The sequence below is a fragment of the Phasianus colchicus genome, chromosome 1, assembly GCF_987193195.1.
Source record: "Phasianus colchicus chromosome 1, bPhaCol1.hap1.1, whole genome shotgun sequence".
NCBI lineage: Eukaryota > Metazoa > Chordata > Aves > Galliformes > Phasianidae > Phasianus > Phasianus colchicus.
Genome location: NC_143436.1, coordinates 117,124,074 through 117,147,198, shown reverse-complemented (window position 1 = coordinate 117,147,198; position 23,125 = coordinate 117,124,074). Strand labels below are relative to the sequence as shown.

Sequence of the window (23,125 nt, the reverse complement as noted above, 5' to 3'; positions counted from 1 at the left end):
GAATAGAAATGCAGCTTTTACTATTTTAGTAGTAGCGTTATTAATCATCTATCTGTAGACCATACCAAACTACTCAGTGTGCTATAATAACATCAATTAAAATACAATAATGAACTTAATAATGTATCCCATAATGGAAAAAAAAAAACCCACATATTAATGTGGATCACCTTCCCATACCCAAGAGGAATATTCCAATGAAAGACACTATAATGAACATCATACTAAACATCTTTAATGTAATACAGAATAGAAATAAATCAGAGGGGAGAATACTATGGAAAAAGTCAAGTGCTGTCCAGAATGTTCATCAGCTTCTTTACTTGATACTTTGAATACACAAATCTTCAAACACACAGTTAGTGAAAGCCAGTCCCAAGTCTTTTTGAGCTGCACTTCCAAATGAAGATCCCTTCAAATCCACTCTGGCCAAAGGCAGGGTATCTGGGAGGCTTCTTCCAGGATCATTGCCTCATATTAATCGGTACTGGTACAACATTGACAACAGGAGGTTTTCTACAAGCCAATTGAGATAGGTGTGGTGAAACATCTGAAGTCTTTTGTCTGCAGTTGTTAGTTTCTACTGAAAGATTACAGGTGTCTAAAACACTTCCAAAGACTTCTGAAAATTGTCTAGAATTGGAAAACATACTTACAACTACACTTATGATAAATTTAGTTACAACAAGAGTTAATTTTATAGTTTCTGAGAGCTGAATTTAAGTTTACATTCAAAAATCCATCTCTAAGACATAGTAAAAAAAATATCAAAAGGTTAAATTCTTATCCTTTCTGCTTATTGTGCGCATGTAAATTATTTGTAACATCAGAAAGCGTGAGCAATAGCAGCTAGATAAGTGTTTCATCCAGTAAGCAATATGCAAATTTACTAAAAAAGAAGTGCTTTCCTCTCAAAATGAGGGCCCTCTGAAAAGGCACTCAACTCATTCAAAAACAGCAGAATGAAATACGCAGTGTGCAGAGCTAGAAAATATGTGACACAGAAAGTAAAGAAGAGAATGATTATTAGAGTACTTTCATTTAGTAACTACATGTTTCTTCTCTTAAAATATGCTATTACACTGTAGTTACTATGCTGCTTTCTGTGCTTGTCTGTGTTTACCTTTCCAATAGTGTGTTTTAACCATTTATACCTTAATTTGTTGCTATTTTGTTATTTTTGCTTACTACTATAATGTCTGATTTTTTTTTTTTTTTTTTTTAATGTAGATAGACCTTAATGTGTTTCAAAGAAAAAAGATCTAGTCAGAGATGTATTTAACAAAGTGAAAGGGATTCTCTTAGGAATAGCAGGAATAGGAAGATGTGACTAAGAAAAAACAATATACGGTAATCAGAGAATAAAACTTGCATTAAAAAATACTCTGACTGGGAAAATTCAGATTTGCTCTCAGCCTCTATGTGGTGGGAGGAGATACACTTTAGGAGCTACACTGAACACTCCCAAGGAGAGAGATGGAAAATCTTGTCTGGTCTGGTTGTGATTCAAGAGACATGATGCTAGCGAAAAGTGGCAGGCATATGGAAAGCTGTCTGGGTACAGGAGGCAGTGCTGCACCCCTTCTCCCACCCCACTGCCCCACTTGAGTGCACTGCCTGCTTGTCCTTAGTGGTGGGAGGTCAGGGAATTTGGCAGCTGACCTATGCTATCCAACTCCTATCATCCTGTCACTTTCTTTAATGAGTATTGAGTGTGTATGTCCTTGAGATGATGATGATGCAGAATATTTTCAGGTTCTTGAATGTCACAATAAAATTTGAGAAACATTATCAGCATTAAAGGGCTTTGGTGTTCTTAACACTAGATAGAAATGTGCCATGAGCTTTATTGGATTTGCATAAGTGTTCATGAGTGATGAAGAGATCTGTGCCAGCATCTTTTGCTCAATTTGCTGCAGCCTTCCAGCTTGTTGGGATTGTTGGCTGATACCCTTACAGTGGTTAGTGGGTGGAAAGCCTCTGTAAACAGACTGTCAAGTTTAATTGGACTGCTTGGTAAATACACTGTTATTAAACAGGGATGTGCTTCTGTATGGTGTTGAACTGCTCTCCTTGGTCTGGCTGGGGACTTCAGCAGCTCGGAACTTCTCAGGATAAAACCCAAGGTGTCCGCTGTTCCTCTCACCAAATACAATTGCAATTTCATCACTGACGTTATTACCATCAGGACTAAGCTTTAAAACTTGTAGAAGGCCTTTGAGCCCTGTTTGATCAATGCATGGCATAACAGCAAGGCTCTCCAACACTATTAAGCACGTATTGGGAAGTTAGATTGCAGTTGCTGATCCAGGCTGTGACAGTGCAGCCAAATGAGCCCTGCTGCTGAGTGTTTGTTTTCTCAAAGCCCTGGGGATGAGTGCCTATGGGCAAATCTTGAGTTCATTAAAATCAAATACGTTCCTGGTGTGCATGATTGCCAAGGAAGGTGATGTAAGTGTTCCCTGGGCAGAGCGCAAGCAGTATGTACATGTACCTATGTGATAATGTGCCCACTGTGATTTTTGAGAAAATTTAATGAATTCCAAAAGCCTGACTTTGTGATTTCTGAATGTTATCATGCAGTAATATGTGGTTTGGTTGTAGGTACTGATGCCTGAAGCGGAAATTTTTAGGAGACATTTATTTAATGATAAAAAATCTGTTATCAAGTCTAAGTTCTGCCCCAGAATGAGCCCTGCAGCCAGCACCAGCTCCAAAACCCTCAGGGACTTACAGCTAGAAGTTCTCATCTCACAGGCTTCCGGTTCAGATAAGTTGAGCAAGATGAATACTATCTGATTTCTAGTGGTAACACTGCATTTTGTGTTGCTTTTTCTTCAAAGATTTGTTCAAAAAGCCACGTCAAAAAATTGCAGTCTGCTTTGTACACTTCAAGTACTTCTGTTCGCTCAGCTTCCTACCAGACGGAGTGCTGCCTGCTTCATTTCCAGCATCCTCCCTGCAAAGAATAGCATAGCAGTAGAAATTAAGCAAACAAATAAGCCCACCTGCTTTTACTGTTCAAACATACCTAGAAATAATTACATTATTGCATTAATCAACTTAGTACTTGAGGAGGAAAGAGGTTTTTGTTTTACATAGTGCAAGTCACTTCACAGCTTGTTTGACTTGGTTTCTGAACAGGTAGTAAAAAGAAGAACTACACTTTTGAAAAAATGTGTTTTTGCTAGTAAAAAGTAGCTACTTTGGCTGGAACAGCTCAGATTTAGCACCATCAGTTTGTAGTGCTGCACATAAACTTTCAGACCCTCACTTCTGGACCGGAAGAATCCAGCTGGCAGCAGCCATACAGGTAAAGGAGACACTTGACAACTTTATGCCTTCTTCAATCACGCTCTGAATGCCAGAGTCACTTGCTCGTATCTCACAAAGCTTCAAACATCTTTACTCCAGATACTGACAACAGGAGATGAATCTGAACTGCTGAAGTGATTGCTGAAGTGATTCTGGCCAAAAATGCACTTGTTTCATGAGTGTGTCGTGTTCACAGTGCACCAAGCCCAGAAATAAATCTCTCATCGCTTTACATCTCCTGTGCTAGAGTGCAGGAAAAACAGAATTGCAGGCTCAGCTAAGATAACATGATCAAATCACTGTATAGAAACCTGGAAGCAATGGAAATGGCAGCATGGTCCTGTCTGGCTCTACAGCTGAAGCAAGGCCAGCTGACAGGCTCTTTTGCACCTTGATTCAAATAAAAGCTGGCACCCAGGAGACCTTAGGAAACTGCCTGTGGCAGGCTCCCAAGCCATAGGTGGGACTGTAGCTAATTCCAAGGAAAGGCTGGCCTTACACTTATGGTGCAGCAATAATGTCTGGGGGAATGGCCTTGCCATCAGTGAAAGTATATTTAATAAACCATATTTGAACAAACATCAGATTTTGTGATTTTATTTCAGTTTTTGATTTGTTTTAATATAAATAATGATTATCACTTGTGGAAACACGAATGTGTTCTTTGTTGTATAAAACAGAAAAGGACACGCTGTATCCTGCAAAGTCCAGGAGGACCTGAAACTGCTGAACCCTTGCCAATATTAGACCAGAAGATTCCGTATGCATGCAGCTGTCTCCAGGTGTTTCAGTAGAGTCTCTTACTCTTCATAGAAGTCTCCCTTTCCTGGAGGGTGGAGCTGATGCCATCTTCTCACCCGCTTTGCTCAGCCACCCAACACAGAAGTTAGACCAGAACCCAGGCACTTCTTGACCCTAATGAACTCTATTGCCCACATTTCTGGAAAGATGAAAACAGTGCAGAACCAACCGTGCCCAAAAATGAACTGTATTTTAAATGCCTATTAACAGTACTAATTAGTTATTTCTGATTTGCTGGATTTAATCCAATAAATTTTGGCAAGTCATTGAATATATTCTTACCAGAATCAAATAAGCATCCATCTTTCAAACTAGATGCAATTGACAGCTCATTATATCTAAGTGACTACTATTGATTAGCAAAACCCAGGCCAAGAGTTTGCAAATCTCTAAAATTCATCACCCGGCTTTCAGAGGCCCTGTTATTCAGCTCTACTAGCCTCAGGGGAGTCTGGCAGCAGCTTTGCACTTTCCAGACTCAGGTCATTTCCTTGACTGGATAAGTATAGATTTATAAACCTATACTTCCATTTAAAATTGCAATATGCTTGCTAAATCCATGCCATTTCAAGAAAATAAAAGATTGAAACCATAAGGTAGGCTAATGGACTTTAGAGAACTGCACTAGACACATTTTTCATGTTGCTTTTCTAATCCCAGTCTCCCTGTGGTCCTCTTCATGAGGTGGATCTGCCAAACCTGGGCAGAAGGACAAATCTGCATGGAGGGTGGTGGAGGCCAGTGAGGAGAGGGCTGCACCCACAGTAGGACAACTGGCCCCGAGGCACTCACTGCTCTCCTTTCTCTCTCTCTCCTTAGAGAAGCCCAAACCAGCCTCCCCACACCTGAACAGGAGAGACAAGGTGGCATTAATGGGAAGAAACTGCATTGTTTCACCTGATCTGTGCTGTCACTGTGAGGTCAGGCGATGTGCTGGATGCCAGCACTCACTCACACAGCAGAGGAACAGGTTGTAGGGGAGGGCTGTAGGTGCAGTCGAGGCCAAAGAATCACAAAACAGCCCAGGTCAGAAGGGGCCTCAAAATATCACCAGCTCCAACTTTTTGTGGGAAAAGGGTGATAGCGCTCATTTAGCTCATTGTATTATGAAGATGATACCATAACAGCGCTGCCATCTGCAGTTTCACCTTCTGCTTGTGAATTTCTCTGCTTTCAAAAATTGTTGCAGGAACTGCTACTGTCAAAATCAACTCGGTGTTACAGAGCTTTTCCCCTTTTCTGTGACCTTGGTGGTAATTAAGTGTCTCATTCTCACAGGGAAAAAACATGAAGCATGAATAGCACCTGCTGGCCTGTTCGCTGATTTATGGGTCAAGTCTCCAGTTGTCCACAGACAACATTCTTATGGCTCTGGTTAAGAAGCCCTGCTGATTTAAGGATCTCACAAGAAATGTGTGCATAATTAATTATCTAAAGGTTATAATTCAGATTGATCCTTCATGATTCATATCACCTTGCTCTGTTAAATAACAGTTTTAGAAGTCTAACCAGGGCAACAAAGGCTGACAAGTTGTGATATTATGCTGTCTATGTTAAGTGAACAGGGTAGCAAATTTGGGTAAGCAGTATTTGGTCCCAATTTGAGATGTCAGCAGAAAGCAGAGGAGATACAGAGACAGATGGGCACCATTTCAGGATAAATGCTCCCCAACATCTCGCACACTACTTCTTGTGGGTCTGAATCTGTGTTAATTTCTTTTCTTACTTGAGTAAAATTTCCCAGCAAGCTGTCTGCAGTAAAGCCCCAGCCCCAGTATAACAAACTGATCCTGCCTGCTCCAGCTTAGGAAAAACTGAGGGCTACTTGGTGTCCTCAAAATATATATGGGGTGGATTACCTGATACAAGCACATGTAAAAAGGTGTGGTAAAGTGAATACTGTTTTTGCATTTGGGGTTAATCTTCTATTAGCAAAGGCTTACTGCATCTCCAGGATTGACAGGATTGGGGACCTGGAAATACCTGCTGTATCCCGTGCCCTCCAAAATGTCTGTCTAGTAATTCAGGGCTGTAGATAGCACCTGTCTGTCATGGTCTGACAGTAAAAAGAAACACAGGCAGCTTGAGTAGTGGGAACAGGGAAAGGCTAAGAAAAACAAATGCACACACAAAAAAAGAGCAAATCACAGCACAGATTCTCACATTGGCTAAGTGCTACATTGCATTTTTTTCCAAGTAGATGCATGACAGCAATCTCAGCCTCTGAGCATGACATATACCAGGAGACAATCTAAAAATGTAATTACCCACTGTTAGTCTTTACCTCATCATATCCCAGTAAAATGGCTCTGCTTGTTTCTGTTCACACTTCATAAGCTGGTGGGACTAGGTCAGTACCACAGCCAGGGCTTCTAGGGATCCCTTTTCCTACCTGGGTTGTGCCTTCATGCATGCTTCTGTGTACCTCTTGCAGAGCCCGTGAGAAGCTGCCTCAGGTTGTGGAGGCTGTGCAAGGCCTGTCTAGGGACCCCAGGACCCAGATGAGCTGGTTCTGGAAGAAATTATCCATCAGGTATTGATGCGACTCGTACTGTCCATCAGGTATTGATGTGATGGTTTTTCCCATATGCATCAGCTGCCACCCATGTGTGAGGGTTGAAGGCAGTCTTTACTGTCAGATGTACTTGTCCTACTGCTGGAAAGTTACCTGGAAAATGGAGCGAATTTACAGGATCTTCAGGTTCTCTTTTTCTAGGAAGTACGGATGGGGCTTTAGGGCAGAATGCAGTGAGTCGTTGGGACCCATTAATTCCCCAATGACTCCTGACCTTTGCTACTGCATCAGTCACTGATTGTGATCATCCTGACTCTTGGGTTCCAGTGCTCATTTCAAGAGGCCATTAGTACATTTAAGAACACCTGACAGTGGTATGGGATGCGAAAAATCCAATGGATTCCTTCATACTATGCCCACTCTTGGACCATCCTGGCAGTAAACTGGTTTCTGGTATCTGATTGAATGGATTTGGGTTTGGACAGTGAGCCAAACCACAGTTTCAGACCCTAAGAAGTATGGTCTCCTGTTGCTCACCAGACTGCCTGAACCTGAGCTAACCCTGATATTTTGCCAGTGCCCACTAACACGTACTGTTTTAACTCAGAGGTTTGGAATGGACCAATTTAGTTTATTTGCTATGAAGCCCATAGGCCATTATTATCTTTCAAATGTAGGGGCTGGTCTTTTAGGGAGTTAAGTTCTCCTAATCGAATATGGCATATGCCAGAGGCCAAAATGATGGTGTTACACCACTCTCTAGTTATAGGCTACTCACTGGCTCTTCAGTCTCAGCTTCTTTAATGATCACTCCACACAGCTACTAACTCTTCTACTTGAACCATAGAATAGTATGAACACTGCCCTCTCTGTCTAACTCAATATCCTATATGAACACGTAGTGCCACTACTCTGTACATCCATACCTTTCCCTCCTTTCCAGAAAATTCAGTAAATGTCTCATCCTCCACTCTGTATGTATAGCCAGGGTCGCTCCTTCCCATGTTCAGAATTCAGCACTTTTTCTTCTTAAACTTCAGGTGATTGGTGATTGCTCAGCTCTTTAATTTGTCTAGATGTCTCTGCAAGGCCTTTCCAGCCTCGACAGGATCAGCAATTCCCCACAATTTAGTATCATCAAAATAAAGCAGGAACCCTACAATCAGTTGCACAGGTAGCCGTCCAGATGGGTCTTGATTATCTCCAAAAAAGGGATTCCACAACCTCTTTGGGCAACCTGTTCCAGTGCTCCATCACCCTTACTGTAAAGAAGTTCTTCTGCATGTTAGTATGGAACTTCCTATGTACAAGTTTTAGGCCATTAAATCCGTGTCCTATTGCTACACACCACCAAGAGCATGGCCTTATTCATTTGCCTCTCACCTCCCCTTAGATATTTATAAACATTGATAAGATTCTCCCTCAGCCTGTTCCCCAGGCTGACCAGACCCAGGTTACTTAGCCTTTCCTCTTATGTGAGGTGCTCTAAGCCCTTTGTTAACTTTGTGGCCCCCTGCTGGACTCCATCTAGGAGATCCCTGTGAGATGGCACTCAAGTGCAACCAGATCTTGTGGGTCTCCTTACCATATCAGAGGTCCATGGGCTGGGGAACTGGCCCTTCACTGTGCTGGGTGACCAGCCCCACAACTGTGAGACAATGCAAGGGGCTGGGGAAATGCTATAAAGGCACCCCTGACCACACCAGTCATTTCTTGAAGTGTAGAATAGAGCATCTTGAGATTGCACACGACACGAAGGAGGAGCCAGAGGTTGGAGAGGAGATGGATCAAGATGGTTTGGGAAAGAAAAGTGAAAAAAAAAAAGGGAAAAATGGATAAAAGGGAGCAGTTGTATGTACATAAGCTGCTGGTCACCACAGTTGTCTCTGCATTTGATCAGTGCAGTCTGTTATGTGCGTGCGTGTATATGTGTGTGTGTGCATCTGCATGCATGTCCATGCGCACACCTGTTTGTGTGAGTGCATGTGCCCAGTGGCAGCAAGGCTCAGATTTGTTCCCAACTGCCCAGGGCCATGCAGCCCCTTAATGCCAGCATCTATGCCATCCAGATACAGGCTGCCAGACTTTTGGAGAGAAATCCCGCTTCAACTCAATTGGAAAACATAGTTCCACACAATAAATCTGTAATCTCTCTTGAAACCTCTTCACGTTCTCAGCTACAAAACTGTCACCACCATGAGCTATGCCTTTTCACCAGCAATGAACAAGAGTTTGCACGCCGTGCTGCACTTGTAACATCTGCACCAGCGGAGCTGACCTACTGCTGTTGTTGCCACTGCCCACCACCTCTCTGTGCTCACATCCACTGCTTGGTCTTTTTCAATGCTCCTTGTGCATCGATGAATGTCAGTGGGTGATGTTTCTTCCACGTGGAGGAGTTCAGTGACACACCTCTGCTTCACCTGCACTTCCATGTCAGATCCATTGTGTCAGACTGCCCCTCTGCTGCCATCTGTCACACAGCAATAACACACCATGGAATACTGGTGGGAAGGTTCAGCTCCTACTGCCACACCACCAGCATCCACCGTGGACATCATGGGCCAACACCATGCATTGGAGGGCATTACTTTCAGAGCAGTCCTCAGAAATTGCATCATAGAATATAAAAAGTAACAAAACTTATTTTAATTTTTTTCTTGTTTAAAAAAGAGATCACACTTTAGATTGTACCTCTACATATTCAATTTCAAAACTGGTCCCCAGCCCAGGGGGCTGTGAGGTGACACTCCTTGCTGTGATGTCACAGTTGTTGTCACTTTCACCCCTGTGGCAGCAGTGGGAGCGGTGGCTCAGTCCGCTTGTGGGACGTGCAGGAAGTGAACCCAGAGAAAGCTTTGTGTCTATCTGGAAACATCCTGTGTGATGGAGCGGCTGAGAGCCCTTCGAGGTGAGGTCCCTCCACCTCTCTGGACACCGTGACGCTGCCCGAGCACGTGTGTGCCACCAGTGTCTGTTTAGGATGTGCCAGCAGCACTGTTCTTGCTCTGCTGAGTGTGGCCGCCCATTGTGGTTTCCCCAGTACCCCAGCAAGGAGAAGGCTTTCTCCCCTCTCCCTGCCAACAACACATGTGCCAGTACAGCCCACCCCACACCATGGGGCTGGAGGAGCATTCCTCCCAGAGCTGGCCGGATGCTCGGCCCTGGCTCCAAGCAACACCAGTGACAGCTGCTCTGCTCTTTCCTTCCAGGTCTCTTTGCCTGTGTGGGCTGCATGCCCAGATGTACACGTCGCAGGGAGAGAGACAGGGTGGAAAGCCCTGTCCCCACCTGTGCCGTGACTTTACTGCTGCAGCGCCTGCAAGACCAGGAGGTGAGCTGGGGACGTCCAACCATCAATCCTTGCCCTGGTTCTTGTCCCGTGAGTGCCAGGCCCCGGCAGCTCATCGGCATAGCGATGGGTGGCAGAGGGCGGCTCCCCGGGAACAAGGGCAAAGCAAAACGTGACCTATCCCTGTCCCCAGGGTGACCGAGCGCAGGCGTACTGCGAGCTGGAGCACGTCCTGTGGGAAGGTGACAGCCGCCCGCCGTGCGGAGTGGTGAACCGGCTGCTGGCAGAGGTGTCCCAGGACCTGACAGCAGCCCAGGTGAGGGGTCACTCCTGAAGGCAAAGGGAGCCGCCTGCCCGCGCTGGTGTTCTGCTGGCGGACGGCGGTGGCTGAGCCTTTCCAAGGGAAGGCGTCGGGCAGTCTCCTGTGCCGTGTGTCACCAGTGACTCTTTTTCAGGGCGTGACGGACAGCGTGAGGACGGCTGCCAGCAATGTCCTGGTGGCTTTGGCCCGGACACACTTCAGCTTGGTGATGGCCGAGCTCCAGGGCCACCTGAAGGCCACACGGGAGATGTCCAAGGACTTTGTGCTCATGACCCTGAGCAAACTGTTCAGCACCTATGGTAGAGTGCCCTCAGCTTCCTGGCATCTACAACAATTGGGCAAAGGGGTCTCACCCCTCTGCATGTGATCTGCATTAAGCTGGGGGATGCAGGGCTGCAGCCCCTCCTCCCTCCCTGCTAAGGCTCTGACCGTGCCCCTCTCCTTCCTCTCTACAACTCCACAGTGCATCTCCTTTGTGTGGCTGACGCTGGCTGGCCTGCGCAGTCTGGTGGGCCAGGTGAGGAGCGGCCGGACCCTGCACATTGCTTGTGCTGGTGAGTGCTGGCCCCAGAGCAGGGGGGCTTGGGACAGCCCTTGCACCTCACAGGTGCAAGGAAGGCTCCCTTCCTTTTCTTTCTCTCTCTCTCTCTTTTTTTTAAAAAAAAATAATTATTCATTTATTTTTTTGTTTTGTTTTGTTATTTTCAGTTGTGAAACAATGGTTAGAAGGAGTCAAGGTTCACTTGTACTCTGGAAAGCAATGCCCCTGGCTTGCCACAGAGAAAGAGCAGATCTATAAGAATCTTTACCAGCTCTTCTGCTCTGTGCTGAGCAACTGGCAGGACTGCAAGGAGGAAAAGGTGAGCACTGCTGCATTCCCAGCCTGGGATGGTGGTGGGGACATCCATGTCAGCAGCTCTGTCTGTGCCCAGCAGGCTGAGAGCAGAGGGGTGATGAGAGGGAGAGGGCTGGCTCTGCAAAGTGCCCTGAACTGGATTTGTTCTCAGGGCTGGATCTCCCTGCCAGGAAGCAGCCGCATGTCACAGCATTGTGGCAGGGAAAGCTGGGGATGAGGGTGTGGGGAAAACCTGCCTGCCCAGGGAGAGCGAGCCCATCTCCTGCTGGGCACGGGGGGGAATGGGGAAGGGTAAGGGAAAGAGAAAGCCCTCTCTGTAGGAAGAGCAAACCCTCAGTCTTTGATGCTGGGCCTCTGCCATCCCTCTCCAGGACAAACAGGCCGTCCTCGGGGCCGTGGCTTCCATGTTGACTGTCCTGCAAGAGGAGCTGCAGCAAAAGCACATCTGGGAGCAGGTCCTCTGGCTTGTGCACCAGTATCAGGAGGCCCAAGACACCTGCATGGTGACCAAGGTGAGATGTTGTGCAGGTATCTGTGGAGCCCATGGAGCAAATGCCATGAGGGGTCTGCGAGATGCAGGGAGGAGGCTGGGAGCCCTTGGAGAAAGAAGGAATAGGTGTCCAAGGGAGGTCTGAGGCTTCCTGAGTTCTTCAGTCAAGGAAAGAACAACCCAGACAAAAGCCAGAAGGAAGCCAGGAGTCACTAGGGCCCATCCTGGGAATGGGAGGCTTCGCCATCACCACCACAGTGGGACTCTGAGTGCCTGAGGAGCTGTGTGCTAACAGCCAGGGGACCACATCCAGTTGTATCTGATGGGGGAGAAGAGGGCTGCTGGGTGGGAAATGCCTGCAAACGATGCCCGAACAGGGCTCGGGTGAGAGCAGAGAGACTCTCTTAGTGCTGCTGGGAGGAGGGGACAAACCAATACATCTGTGTGGGAGCTTCTCCCAGCAGACAAATCACTGGGAATCAGTTTCTCCTCTGTCAAGTGGTTAGATGTGGCTTCAGTCCTTTCCTGGTCTCTTGCAGAGCCTCAGTATCTTCTTGGAGGCCTTAGAGGGAGTTCAATCTGTCATCCTCAAGGACAAGTTTTTGGCCATCACCAGAGCTGTGTTCTACCAGGTAAGGGGAGCCTACCCTTGTGCATACAGCAGTATTCCTCTTGGCTAAGTCTCAGAAGGACTGCAAAACTCTGAGCCTCTGATGTCTGCTCAAACTTAGCTTCTGCACGCCCATGGCTGCTCCAAAGCTGTGCGTGTGCCCTGGAGATGTTGTAGGGTGGGCTGTGTTTTGTCTCCATGTCCTCATCCCAAGAGTGCTAAAGCAGACGAGAGCTGTCAGCACAGTTTCTTTTCCATCCTCGATGCTGATGCAATTTTCTCAAATGCACCTTGTTCCCACAGCTCTCTGATGACACCAAACAGCAAAGAGAGGCTGATAGAGCAGAGCTGACCCACTGCATCCTACTGCAGGGTAAGGAGAGGAGATCTGGTGATGCTTGGCAGTGCCCTGGCCAAAACTTCTCTCACAAACCTCGGGAATGAACGCAAGTTTCTTGATAACACAGTGCGGTATTTCCTCCCTGCAGCCCAAATCTGCCCAGAGGAAATGGTCCTGTTTCTGCAGTCGCAGCTGGACAGTGAGAGGGAGGCTGGCTGTGTGGCAGCCCTGGGTCTGCTCGGCACTCTGGCTCACTCTAATGGTCAGTATCACAGGTCAGAACTTCCAGGGATCCTTTTACCATCTGGGTTGTGCCTCTATGTATGCTTCTGTGCATCTCTTGCAGAGCCCATGATGACAGAGAAGCTGTCCCAAGTTGTGGAGGCTGTGCAGTGTCTGTGCAGGGATCCCAGTACCCAGGTGAGCTGATTTGGGAAAGGAAAGCACTGCTAGGGTGGTGATGCTGCTGCCAACAGCAGCAGGGCAGGGCTTGGGTGACCAGGGAGGTGCTGGGGCATTGACAACACAGTTATGATGGCTCCTCTGGTGAGAGAGCAGGCAGAGTGGAGTGGTCAGGTCCCTGTGCAGTGCATGGAAAGCGCACAGCCTGGTGCTAAGGCCTGGCCCTCACCTCAGGAGCCAAGGCTTCTTCTCTGCTCTTGCTGTCTCTGCTCGTGCCCAAAGGGCTGCCCCAATGAGCAGGTGGGTTCCCTTTGCCTTCTGAGCAGCAAAATCAAATCCACAATTGATCCCTGGCAGGTGAGGAGGGCCATTCTGCACTTCATCAAAGATCTGCTCAGCGCTGACACCTGGAGCTGCTCAGCCTGGGATGTGGTGGGGCACATCTTCAGTGAGTTCAGCCGCACCACAAGAAGGGTAAGGACAGTGGGCAGCATCTTCCTGTGGAAGACCCGTGCTGCTCAGAGGCTGGCACAGAAGCAGCAGTGGGGCCACACCTGAGCCTCCTGAGAGGCTCCTGAGAACTGAGAGTAACCGGTGCTTCAACACCACTGTTGTGCAGGCAGCTGGAAACCTTTCTGCCCAGGAAGCCCAGGAAGAAGGCGCTCTCCAAGAGCTGTGTATGGACATCCTGGGGTCGCTGGATGTCTCTGCGAGAGGGATGTCCAAAGTAAGTCACACTCTGCCCTGCTGCCACTCCTTGCCTTTGCACCACATGTTCCTTGTCACATTCCAACACCCCAGGTCTCTCCTCCAACGTGCTCTGAAGCACACAAGACTCAGGGAAATTCACAGAGTCCTCTTCATCTCTGAGTGGAGGCAGGAATGCTGACATGTTCAACTGCCTTGTTCCCTACAGCTCCTGTGGCCGCGGCTGCTGCTGTACGTGGTGCCAGCCGAGTACACCGGCATGCTGATCCCAGTCTCCCACTGCGTCCAAGCCGTGGCTGAGAGAGGGGACCTGACGGTGCGGGACATGGAAGAACTGGATCCCCATTTCCTCAGCTCCATGTTTCAAGGTAGGAGCAGAAACTCCCCCAGTGAGCTCTGTTGACCCGTGTTAGCACCCAGAAGGGACAGCAAAAGTGTGTATGGCAGGGCATGGAATGTCTGCATCTCAGTCAGCACTTCTTTCTCCCTGCAGGCCCACTGCTGACTCCTCAGATACTGCTGGCACGCCTGCTGGTGAGTAGATGCTCCAGAGGCCAGTACCATGACCCCCAAGAAGGAAGCAGCATGGGTGAGCATGCCAGTGCCTGCCTCACCCCTGGGGATGCTGTTCTCTACCTGGGCGTGCAGCACCATGGGCAAAGCTGCTGGCTGCTCCTTGCCCTCCAGGGCAGAGCCAGGCTGCTTCCCTCCTGGAGGAAGCTGCTGCCTTTGCTGCAGAAATGACCCTGCTTCTCCTTGCTCTCGCTCAGGTGGTGGCAGGGAGCCCTTTTGCAGGCAGCGAACTCCAAGCTGCTGCCTTGCTGCTCATGCAAAACCTCCACAGCAAGATCCACAGAGCTGTAGGGGCCATGTGGGCTGCTGAGATTCCCCTGCTGCTGCAGTGCCTTAAAGGTAAAGTACTGGTGGGTAGGGAGGGACGGAGGCATGGAAGGGGGGGAGTGAAAATGCAGCTCTGTGGCGTGGCACAGGGGAAGTGTTGCCTGTGGCCCAGCAGCTCTGCTGCTGTTCCCATTCCAGGGAGACAGCTCTGAGGCCTGGGGACCTATCCCTCCGGGGATCTGCCCATTCCAGGGCACGGATGGGCCCTTCACTTCCCCTTGGACAGCAGTCTTGGAGCAGTTCTGTGCCCCTGTTGAGACAGTGTTTGTGGGGAGGGACAGGTCATTGTGGAGGGGGTGCAGGTCCCAGCTTGGCAGTGCCAAGTGCCCAAGCCAAGCCAGGTTTGCAGCAGCTCTTCTTCTGTGGCTTGATCCTAAGTAAGGGTTTTTTGCTTCTTGTTGCTGTGCAGGGAAAAACGAGAGCTTCGCAGACTCTGCAGAGTGGGAGCACCGTCTGCTAAAGGTACAGCATTGCGGGGAGACATGCAATGAGAAGTGCTTGCCTGCTGCAAGGAGCCCCACTTCCATATGAGCCACCATGGGACAGGAACAGCCTCTCAGAAGCTGCTGTAGAGTGGCTGCATGCCTTTGTGGCACTGCCTCTTCCTCTTTGTCCCAAGCCCAAGGGGAGTCCTAGGAAAAGTGTGGCAGGCGGCTTTAATGGAGGGAATGCTGGGGGAAGCTGATCCCCAGAAGGCTTCAGCAACTTGCGAATGTGGGAAGAGGTAAAGGGCAAGGGAACATTGGCTTTTCCTGTTCTCCAACAGTTCCTGAGGGCAACACTGGACACCATGGAGGATGAAGCTTGGACCAAGGCCCTGAGCTGTGAGCTGAGCCGGCGGCTGAGCAGCTCCCCCAGCAGTTCTGGAGAAAAGGTAGGTTCCCCCCCACTCTACCCAGTGGTGCAGTCGCAGATGCCAAACTGGGGCTGGGGCTGCAGCTGGTGCTCTGCCCACGTGGGCTGCCCACACTGCTTCCCCAGCCCGTTCCCCTCAGAGAGCCTTTCCCTGCAAACTACCCAGGGGCTGGCTAAAGCTCAGCCCAGCAGCTGCTCTCAGCATCTCCCAGGGAGCGTGGGTCCTTCCCACCTGGCCCTCTGCCAGCGGGTCAGGCTGCTGCCACATCTCAGCTTATTCCTTCCCTTCCCACGCAGTCTTTCCTGCACAAGGCTTTGGGAACAGTTCTGGGAGCTTGTAAGGAAGTCCTCCACATCCAAGAGAAGCTGCTGCAACACCTGGAGGAAGCAAATGCAGAGGAGCCATCTGAGGCCCAGGTGAGCTCTCCTCTCCTCCAGCTTCTGCCAGCATCCCGCTCTGTCCCTGGGGCAGAGGGCTTCCCCTGGCCCTGCTCCGGGCCTTTCAATCTCCTCAGTGCTGCCATTTCCCCCAGGCGAAGACCAGCCTGGCCATTGTGGCTGGCCGCGCCAGTAGGTTGAGGCCTGCACCAACTGCCCCTTGTTCTTTTGTGCAGGGGATGATCTCTCTTCTCAGCCATGCTGCTGAGAGCAACTTCCACACAGTCCTGGACACACTCACCGTGTTTGCATCCAGGCTGTGCAAAGGCCGGAATGGAAGGATTTCCAGGCACAAGAAGGTAAAGTTACGCATTTCCATCTTGGCCTTATTTTTATTCCATCTTACACCTTATTTTCAGATCAGCTGCTGCCTTGGGAACCCAGGTGCATTGCGGGGCACTGGGGGCCATTGAGTGAGTATCTCAAGGCATTTCTCCCCACACAGATGGATCTGGACAGCATGAGAGCTCAGGCCACACGCAGCGCTCTCATCCTCGCCCATGGCAGCTTGGCACTGCGAGCCTCCAAGGAACAGCTGCTTGCCCGCCTGGAGGGAGACATCGTGGGCAACATCCTGCTGCTGTACAGCTGCAGCCGCCAGGTGAGCGCTTGGGGTTTGCCTGGGTGTCAGAGTGCCCAGCTTCAGCCCCTCCACATGGGGGGATGCTGAGATGGGCCTTCTCTTTCCAAAGGTCCCTCAGGGAACGGTCTGTGCCCAGATGAAGATCCAAGCACTTCCCTTAGCATTGCCCCCACGTGTCCCCCCTTACAGCCCGCGTCCCTTCCCACAGTTCAATGAATGTTCTTCTCTCTTGGGCCTCAGGACTTGCAGAACAAGCTCGCGCTGGTGCAGAGCATCACTGACTTCAGCTCTGCTGTCCATGCTGTGGGCGACTCTGCCTTCTTTAATCCCTCCTTGAAGGGCAAGCTGCTGGAGATCCTAACGGTGAGTGCCTAGAGCCAGGGCTCTCTGCAGAGGAGTTCTGGGCTGTGCCACTAAGCTCGCTTCCCTGGGGGCATACAGGTCTCCCTCAGCCACACTCTCCAGCTGGTGGGGACCTTAGGTGCTGGCAGGCAGCGGCTGGGCAGCAGGCTAGGTCCACCAGCTGTGGAGATGCTGCATCCTGCAGTGCCTCAGTGGGAAACATGGCAATGATGGGGCTGGTGTGTGGCAGTTGTTTCTGTCTCTGGGCTGGGCAGAAGAGCTGTTGTGTACCCCTTGCTCACTCTGACAATGTCTCTCTGGGACTTGCAGGACTTGCTGAAGAAGTATTACTTGGGCACTCCTGTATCTCCAGTGCCCCTGAAGGTGGTTCTGGCCCTGGAGCAGTTGAGGTAAGGGCAGGAGCTTCTGGGGTTGCAAGGCAACATGGTGGTCCTCCATTTGGTTAGCTCCAGAAGGCCTGGAGGGGGCAGGGGGTGGGGATACACATCTACAAGAGAGATGGCTGGGCTGTTGTGCCCAGCAAAGCTGAGGTTCTGGGCAGAGAGAAAGGCCCTGGTGCTCCTGTCCCGTGGCAGGGAAGAGAAGGGAGACCTGGGGTCTCCTTCCCTTCAGAGAGGGAGGTGGTTCACTGCTGCCAGGGAAGAAGCAGGTGCTGATGGAACTAAAGACAGTTCTCAGTGGCACAAGCTGGGGATGCTGGCTTTGCAGCTGTCCATTATGAGAAACTGAGATGTTGTCTGAACCAGTCTGGAGAGCACTGGTAAAGGCTCTTTCTACTTTCTCTTCCTTTTTTCCTCCTGTCAGCAAGCTGAAGCCCTCTTTAGAAAGCAAGGACATGCGTGAAATGTTAACTCTGTGCTGCAAAAACATTGTGACGCACCCTTCAGCGAGGATGATGCTGAAAATCAGGAAGTCACAGCAAGCAGCACAGTACCTGCAGGTAAACTGCCATATCTTTCCCGGCCACCTCTGCGTGGGAACCCTACCTACACACAACCGATGCTCTGGCAGCAATCATGATGCCGCACCTCAATCCCCTCTTCTGCTTTCAGCTTCTGCAAACATCATTGAAAGCTCTGGGCCGGCTCATGGTGGTCCTGCTTGAGACAGAGTCCACCAACAGCTTCTTCCAGAACATAGTCCATGTGAGTATGTGTGGGACAAGGGAAAAAGCATGGTGCCTGTCGATAGCAGGGACAGAGATCTGGGGAATGAGAGGATGATTAGAGGGAGAGAAATCTCCTGCTGACCTGCCAGCTCACTGTGAGCTCAGAAATGGGCAGAGAAATGGGCCCTGCATGGGAAAAGGGAGGAGCCAGCCCCTGGCAGGCCACAGTTGAGGAAAAGCTCCTGGGTTAGGAGGCAGGAGTGTCTGCAGAGAGAGCAGGCAGCAGTGCCTGTGCTCAGTGAGACAGGGGACCGTGTGGAGCCACAGGACAGGCCCTGAGTGAAAGTGTCAGGAAAAGAGGGACAGGGAGAAGGGTGGCAGGAAGGGAAAGAAAAGATGTCCTCAGTGAGACAGATGCTCTGCTACAGGTCCTGCAGAGATCATTGACATCAGTCAACATGTGGGAGCGCAAGAGGGCCCTGCAGACCTGCTCCCAGCTGCTGGCTGCTTGTGAAGAGCTTCAAGTGAGTAAAGAGCCCCATCACATGCCCCTGCTCCCTCCCCCATGCTCCCAAACTGGAAGGTGAGCTCCGCCCAGCTGTGCATGCTGTGTCGCCCATTATATGGGGAAGGCACAGGCAGGAGAAGCTAGGGAGAGCTGGGTCTGCCTACAGCTTTGTTCCTGCCTCTCACCCCTGCAGAGAGGAGATGCCTGCAAGCACTTTGGCTCCTTGGTGGGATTGCTGGCACCTCTGACGTGTGACCCCATGCCCACATCCCGCCAGTTGGCCATCGCCTGTCTAAGCTCCCTTCTCCGAATCCAAGGTGAGTAGAGCAGCCGTGCACCAGCCCTCTGCTCTTCTCTGCAGCACTACCAGAGCCTCATGGGCTGGGCCCTTTTTACAGGAGGGAGAGGCACCATGCACAGTTTTCTTCTTATCCCCATCCTGTCCTCTGTGGAAAGAGGTTCTGTTTTCAGAAGCATGACTTCCCTTTTCTCTCCATGCTCTTTCCAGCCAAGGTGACCAACGGAGTCATTGAGATGGGAGACATTGGGAGCCTGCACGAGGGGCTGCATGCCTGCAGCACCATCTCTCAGCTCCAGACTTCATCCAAACTGGCAAGGGTAAGTGGACCCAAAAAGGAGTGGTACGATCTCAGTGCGTAGGCTTCTGCACATCCCTCTGCTCCCTTCAGCCTCTCCCACCACTTCCAGAATGAGCTGTCACCCTGAGACCACTTTTCTAAGCAAGTACCAGAAGGTGCTGAGCTATGTCTGGCCTTCAGGTGCCCAGCATAAGGAGCTGATTCCATGACATGTGTGTGTGTGTGTGTGTGTGTGTGTTTGTGTGTGTGTTACTGTGGCTTGTTGGGAGGTAGGCTTTGCATGTAAGCAAACAGCATGGATGGAGAAGTGAGAGAAGGCTCAACCACTGTACATATGAATGGAAAGGTATGGACAGCAGGAGCATTGCATTGCAATATGCCTGAATGGCCAGCAAACCGCTGAACTAAGAATGCCTTCAACACTGCTGTATGTTTTGAAGATCCGCCACAGAGCAGTGATGAGATCTCTCCTGCTTCTCTTTTCTCTGCAGATGGTGTGCAGAAACCTCCCCCTGGAACACACCATTGACTTCATGACAGCCATCAAGGAAACCTTGCGGAAAGGCAAAGGAATGCGCATGCGTGCAGCTGGGAAGTGGATGATCACCTTTCTGCAGATGTACAGGAAGGACATCTGTCGAGACGTAAGAGACTTTCTTCCACGTGTCTTGGACTTTTTCTGGCTGTTGCACTACGCCTTGTGCCATTTGCCTCTTGTGCTAAAGAGGCACAGCCTGAGTGCAGAGCCAGGGCTTGGCAGGGTGTCTGGCATGCAATTTAGGCTTAGGCCTTGGAAGCTTGTCAAGGGAGCAGGCACTGCTCATGTCACTGCTGTATGTCCATGGTTAGACCCTGTGGAGTCAGAGATGCACCCAGTCGTTCTTTCTCTCCTTCTTCTTTCAGGTGCTACTGATCCTCTACATTCTGCGCAGCTGCGCATCGTCCATGCAGCAGAGCACGTTCATGCCCTTCCTGTGCCAGGCAGTGGTCATCCTCACTCGCTGTGACGCAGAGGTCATGATTGACAACTTCTCCCGGCTGCCTAAGGCCACAGACAGGTATTGTCACTCCTGCCTTTGCTGTTGCTCTGGTCACACTTGTAGCTTGCCTCTGCCAGGGGGAGCCAGGGAGGAAGCAGCTTTTCTTTTTTCCTCTAAACTCCGTTTGAGGCAAAAATTACTCAGTCACAACTTGAGACTCTCCTTTTTCTAGTGAGATGTGGAGGAGAATACGAGAGTTTTGTCTACAACGGTGGGGGCAGTAGAAGAGAAGGGAAGAGAGGAGGAGAAAGGAGAAGAGAGGAGAAGAGAGGAGAAGAGAGGAGAAGAGAGGAGAAGAGAGGAGAAGAGAGGAGAAGAGAGGAGAAGAGAAGGGAAGAGAAGGGAAGAGAAGGGAAGAGAAGGGAAGAGAAGGGAAGAGAAGGGAAGAGAAGGGAAGAGAAGGGAAGAGAAGGGAAGAGAAGGGAAGAGAAGGGAAGAGAAGGGAAGAGAAGAGAAGAGAAGAGAAGAGAAGAGAAGAGAAGAGAAGAGAAGAGAAGAGAAGAGAAGAGAAGAGAAGAGAAGAGAAGAGAAGAGAAGAGAAGAGAAAAGAAAAGAAAAGAAAAGAAAAGAAAAGAAAAGAAAAGAAAAGAAAAGAAAAGAAAAGAAAAGAAAAGAAAAGAAAAGAAAAGAAGAAAGAAGAAAGGAAAAGAATAAATGGAAGGAGAGGAGAGGAGAGGAGAGGAGAGGAGAGGAGAGGAGAGGAGAGGAGAGGAGAGGAGAGGAGAGGAGAGGAGAGGAGAGGAGAGGAGAGGAGAGGAGAGGAGAGGAGAGGAGAGGAGAGGAAATGGGATGGGATGGGATGGGATGGGAAAGGGGAGGGAAAGAAAAAGGGAAATTGAAAAAGGGGAAGAAAAAGGGAAATTGAAAAGGGGAGGAGAGGAGGGGAGAGGAGAAGAAAGGAGGGGAGAGGAGAGGGGGGAAAGGAGAGGAGAGGGAAGAGGAGGGAAAGGGAGGAGGAGGGGAGAGGGAAAGGAGAAGGAAAGGGAAGAGAAGGGGATGGAAGGGAAGGGAAAGAGAGAAGAGAGAGGGAAGAGGGAAGAGGGAAGAGAGAAGAAAAGATGAGCTAAAAAAATTGTATTATTTATTTAAAAAATTAAATGCCAGAATCCCAGCTATGATGTGAAAAGAGTATTTTTTTTACCAAGTCTTCATTTTACTAGCTGCTTTCCCTTCTCCATACCTGTTTCAGAATCACAGAGTCACTGAATGTCAGGATTTGGAAGAAACCTCGAAAGATCATCTAGTCCAATCCCCCTGCCTTAGCAGGAACACCTTCATTAGGTCACACAGGAACTTGTCCTGGCAGGTTTTGAATGTCTCCAGAGAAGATCCCACAACCTCTCCGGGCAGCCCATTCCAGTGTTCTGTTACCTCACCATGAAGAAGTTTTTTCTCATATTTCTGTGGAACGTCCTGTGTTCCAGCTTGCACCCATTACCCCTTGTCCTATCATGGGATGTCACTGAGAAGAGCCTGGCTCCATCCTCCTGATGCACACACTTTGCATATTTATAAATGTTAATGAGACCACCTCTCAGTTTCGTCTTCTCCAAGCTAAAGAGACCCAGCTCCCTCACCCCTTCGTGTCATCAGCAAGCTTGCTAACAGTGCACTCTACTCCCTCATCTAAGTCATTGATGAATATACTGAATAGTACTGGTCCCAGTAACGACCCTTGAGGGACTCCACCTGACAACAGGCCTCCAACTAGACTCACTCTGTCCCACTGACCACAACTCTCTGGCTTCTTTCCTTAGCTGGTTCACAGTCCACCTCACTACTCAATTGTCCTGACCACCCTTCCTCAGTTTAGCTGCAAGGATGCTGTGGGAGACGGTGTCAAATACTCTATTAAAATCAAGATAGACCACATCCACTGCTTTACCATCATCTATCCATCTGGTTACATCTTCATAAAAGGCTATCAGGTTGGTCAAGCATGACTTCCTCTTTGTGAAGCCATGTTGACTGCCGCTAATGACCCTCTTATCCTTGATATGCCTAGAGGCAACACCAAGGATAAGTTTTTTCCAGGGATGGAGGTAAGGCTGATCAGTCTATAGTCAGCCAGGTCCTCCTTCTTGCCCTTTCTGAAGACTGGAGTGACATTTGTTTTCCTCCAATCCTCAGGCATCCCTCTCATTTCCCACAACTTACCAAAGGTAATGAAGAGTGGCCTAGCAATGACTTCCTCCAGTTCCTTCAGTACCCACACGTGCATCCCATCAGGATCCATGGATTTATGGATGTCCAGATTGTTTAATTGCTCCTTAACTCAGTCCTCATCAACTGAGGCAAACTCCTCCTTGATCCTGACTTCCTCTGGGGCCTCAGGGGTACAGGGCTCCTCAGGACAGACTCCAGCATTATAGACAGAGACAGGGAAGACACTCAGTATCACCATCTTCTCCGTATCTTCTGTCACTAAGTGTGTGTGTGTGTGTGTCTGCACGCATGCACATGTGCACACCTGCTTGTGTGAGTGCATGTGCCCAGTGGCAGCAAGGCTCAGATTTGTTCCCAACTGCCTAGGGCCATGCAGCCCCTTAATGCCAGCATCTATGCCATCCAGATACAGGCTGCCAGACTTTTGGAGAGAAATCCCGCTTCAACTCAATTGGAAAACATAGTTCCACACAATAAATCTGTAATCTCTCTTGAAACCTCTTCACGTTCTCAGCTACAAAACTGTCACCACCATGAGCTATGCCTTTTCACCAGCAATGAACAAGAGTTTGCACGCCGTGCTGCACTTGTAACATCTGCACCAGCGGAGCTGACCTACTGCTGCTGTTGCCACTGCCCACCACCTCACTGTGCTCACATCCACTGCTTGGTCTTTTTCAGTGCTCTGTGTGCATCGATGAATGTCAGTGGGTGATGTTTCTTCCACGTGGAGGATTTCAGTGACGCACCTCTGCTTCACCTGCACTTCCACGTCAGATCCATTGTGTCAGACTGCCCCTCTGCTGCCATCTGTCACACAGCAATAACACACCATGGGACGGTTCAAATCCTACTGCCACACAACCAACATCCACATCTGACATCATGGGCCAACACCATGCACTGGAGGGCAT

At 49.5% G+C, this 23,125-nt stretch overlaps 1 protein-coding gene and 1 long non-coding RNA gene across 3 annotated transcripts; one reads left to right on the top strand and one right to left on the bottom strand.

Moving 5' to 3' along the window:
- Positions 1-251: 251 nt before the first annotated feature.
- Positions 252-9,390, bottom strand: LOC149919978 (uncharacterized). Its single transcript, XR_016458784.1, has 3 exons — positions 9,326-9,390; positions 2,735-2,959; positions 252-516 (listed from the first exon to the last, which is right to left on the bottom strand). It is a non-coding gene; the product is annotated as an uncharacterized LOC149919978 (long non-coding RNA).
- A 1,064-nt stretch (positions 9,391-10,454) lies between these two features.
- Positions 10,455-22,381, top strand: LOC116232718 (maestro heat-like repeat-containing protein family member 2B). 2 transcript variants are annotated; one of them, XM_090124109.1, is made up of 28 exons: positions 10,455-10,544; positions 10,709-10,799; positions 10,954-11,105; positions 11,473-11,613; positions 12,131-12,223; positions 12,505-12,574; positions 12,690-12,803; positions 12,888-12,961; positions 13,301-13,417; positions 13,563-13,670; positions 13,860-14,019; positions 14,145-14,185; positions 14,422-14,563; positions 14,961-15,013; positions 15,318-15,425; positions 15,704-15,823; positions 16,021-16,143; positions 16,290-16,445; positions 16,668-16,790; positions 17,100-17,179; positions 17,595-17,730; positions 17,843-17,935; positions 18,327-18,422; positions 18,600-18,723; positions 18,915-19,024; positions 19,497-19,649; positions 19,909-20,063; positions 21,235-22,381. In XM_090124109.1, exons 1-28 carry the CDS (start codon positions 10,542-10,544, stop codon positions 21,287-21,289), a joined length of 2,991 nt encoding a protein of 996 aa, XP_089980235.1. In that variant the 5' UTR covers positions 10,455-10,541; the 3' UTR covers positions 21,290-22,381. The 2 variants fall into 2 exon arrangements, with proteins under 2 accessions (XP_089980235.1, XP_089980246.1); XM_090124120.1 differs by lacking the exon at positions 21,235-22,381 and adding an exon at positions 20,218-20,734.
- The last annotated feature ends 744 nt before the right edge of the window (positions 22,382-23,125 follow it).

Excerpts from the sequence above, each read along its gene's own strand:
- LOC116232718 (XM_090124109.1), top strand. Across the intron at positions 13,671-13,859 it reads CTGCGAGAGGGATGTCCAAA|CTCCTGTGGCCGCGGCTGCT; the intron begins GTAAGTCACACT and ends TGTTCCCTACAG. Across the intron at positions 17,180-17,594 it reads CTGGCCCTGGAGCAGTTGAG|CAAGCTGAAGCCCTCTTTAG; the intron begins GTAAGGGCAGGA and ends TCCTCCTGTCAG.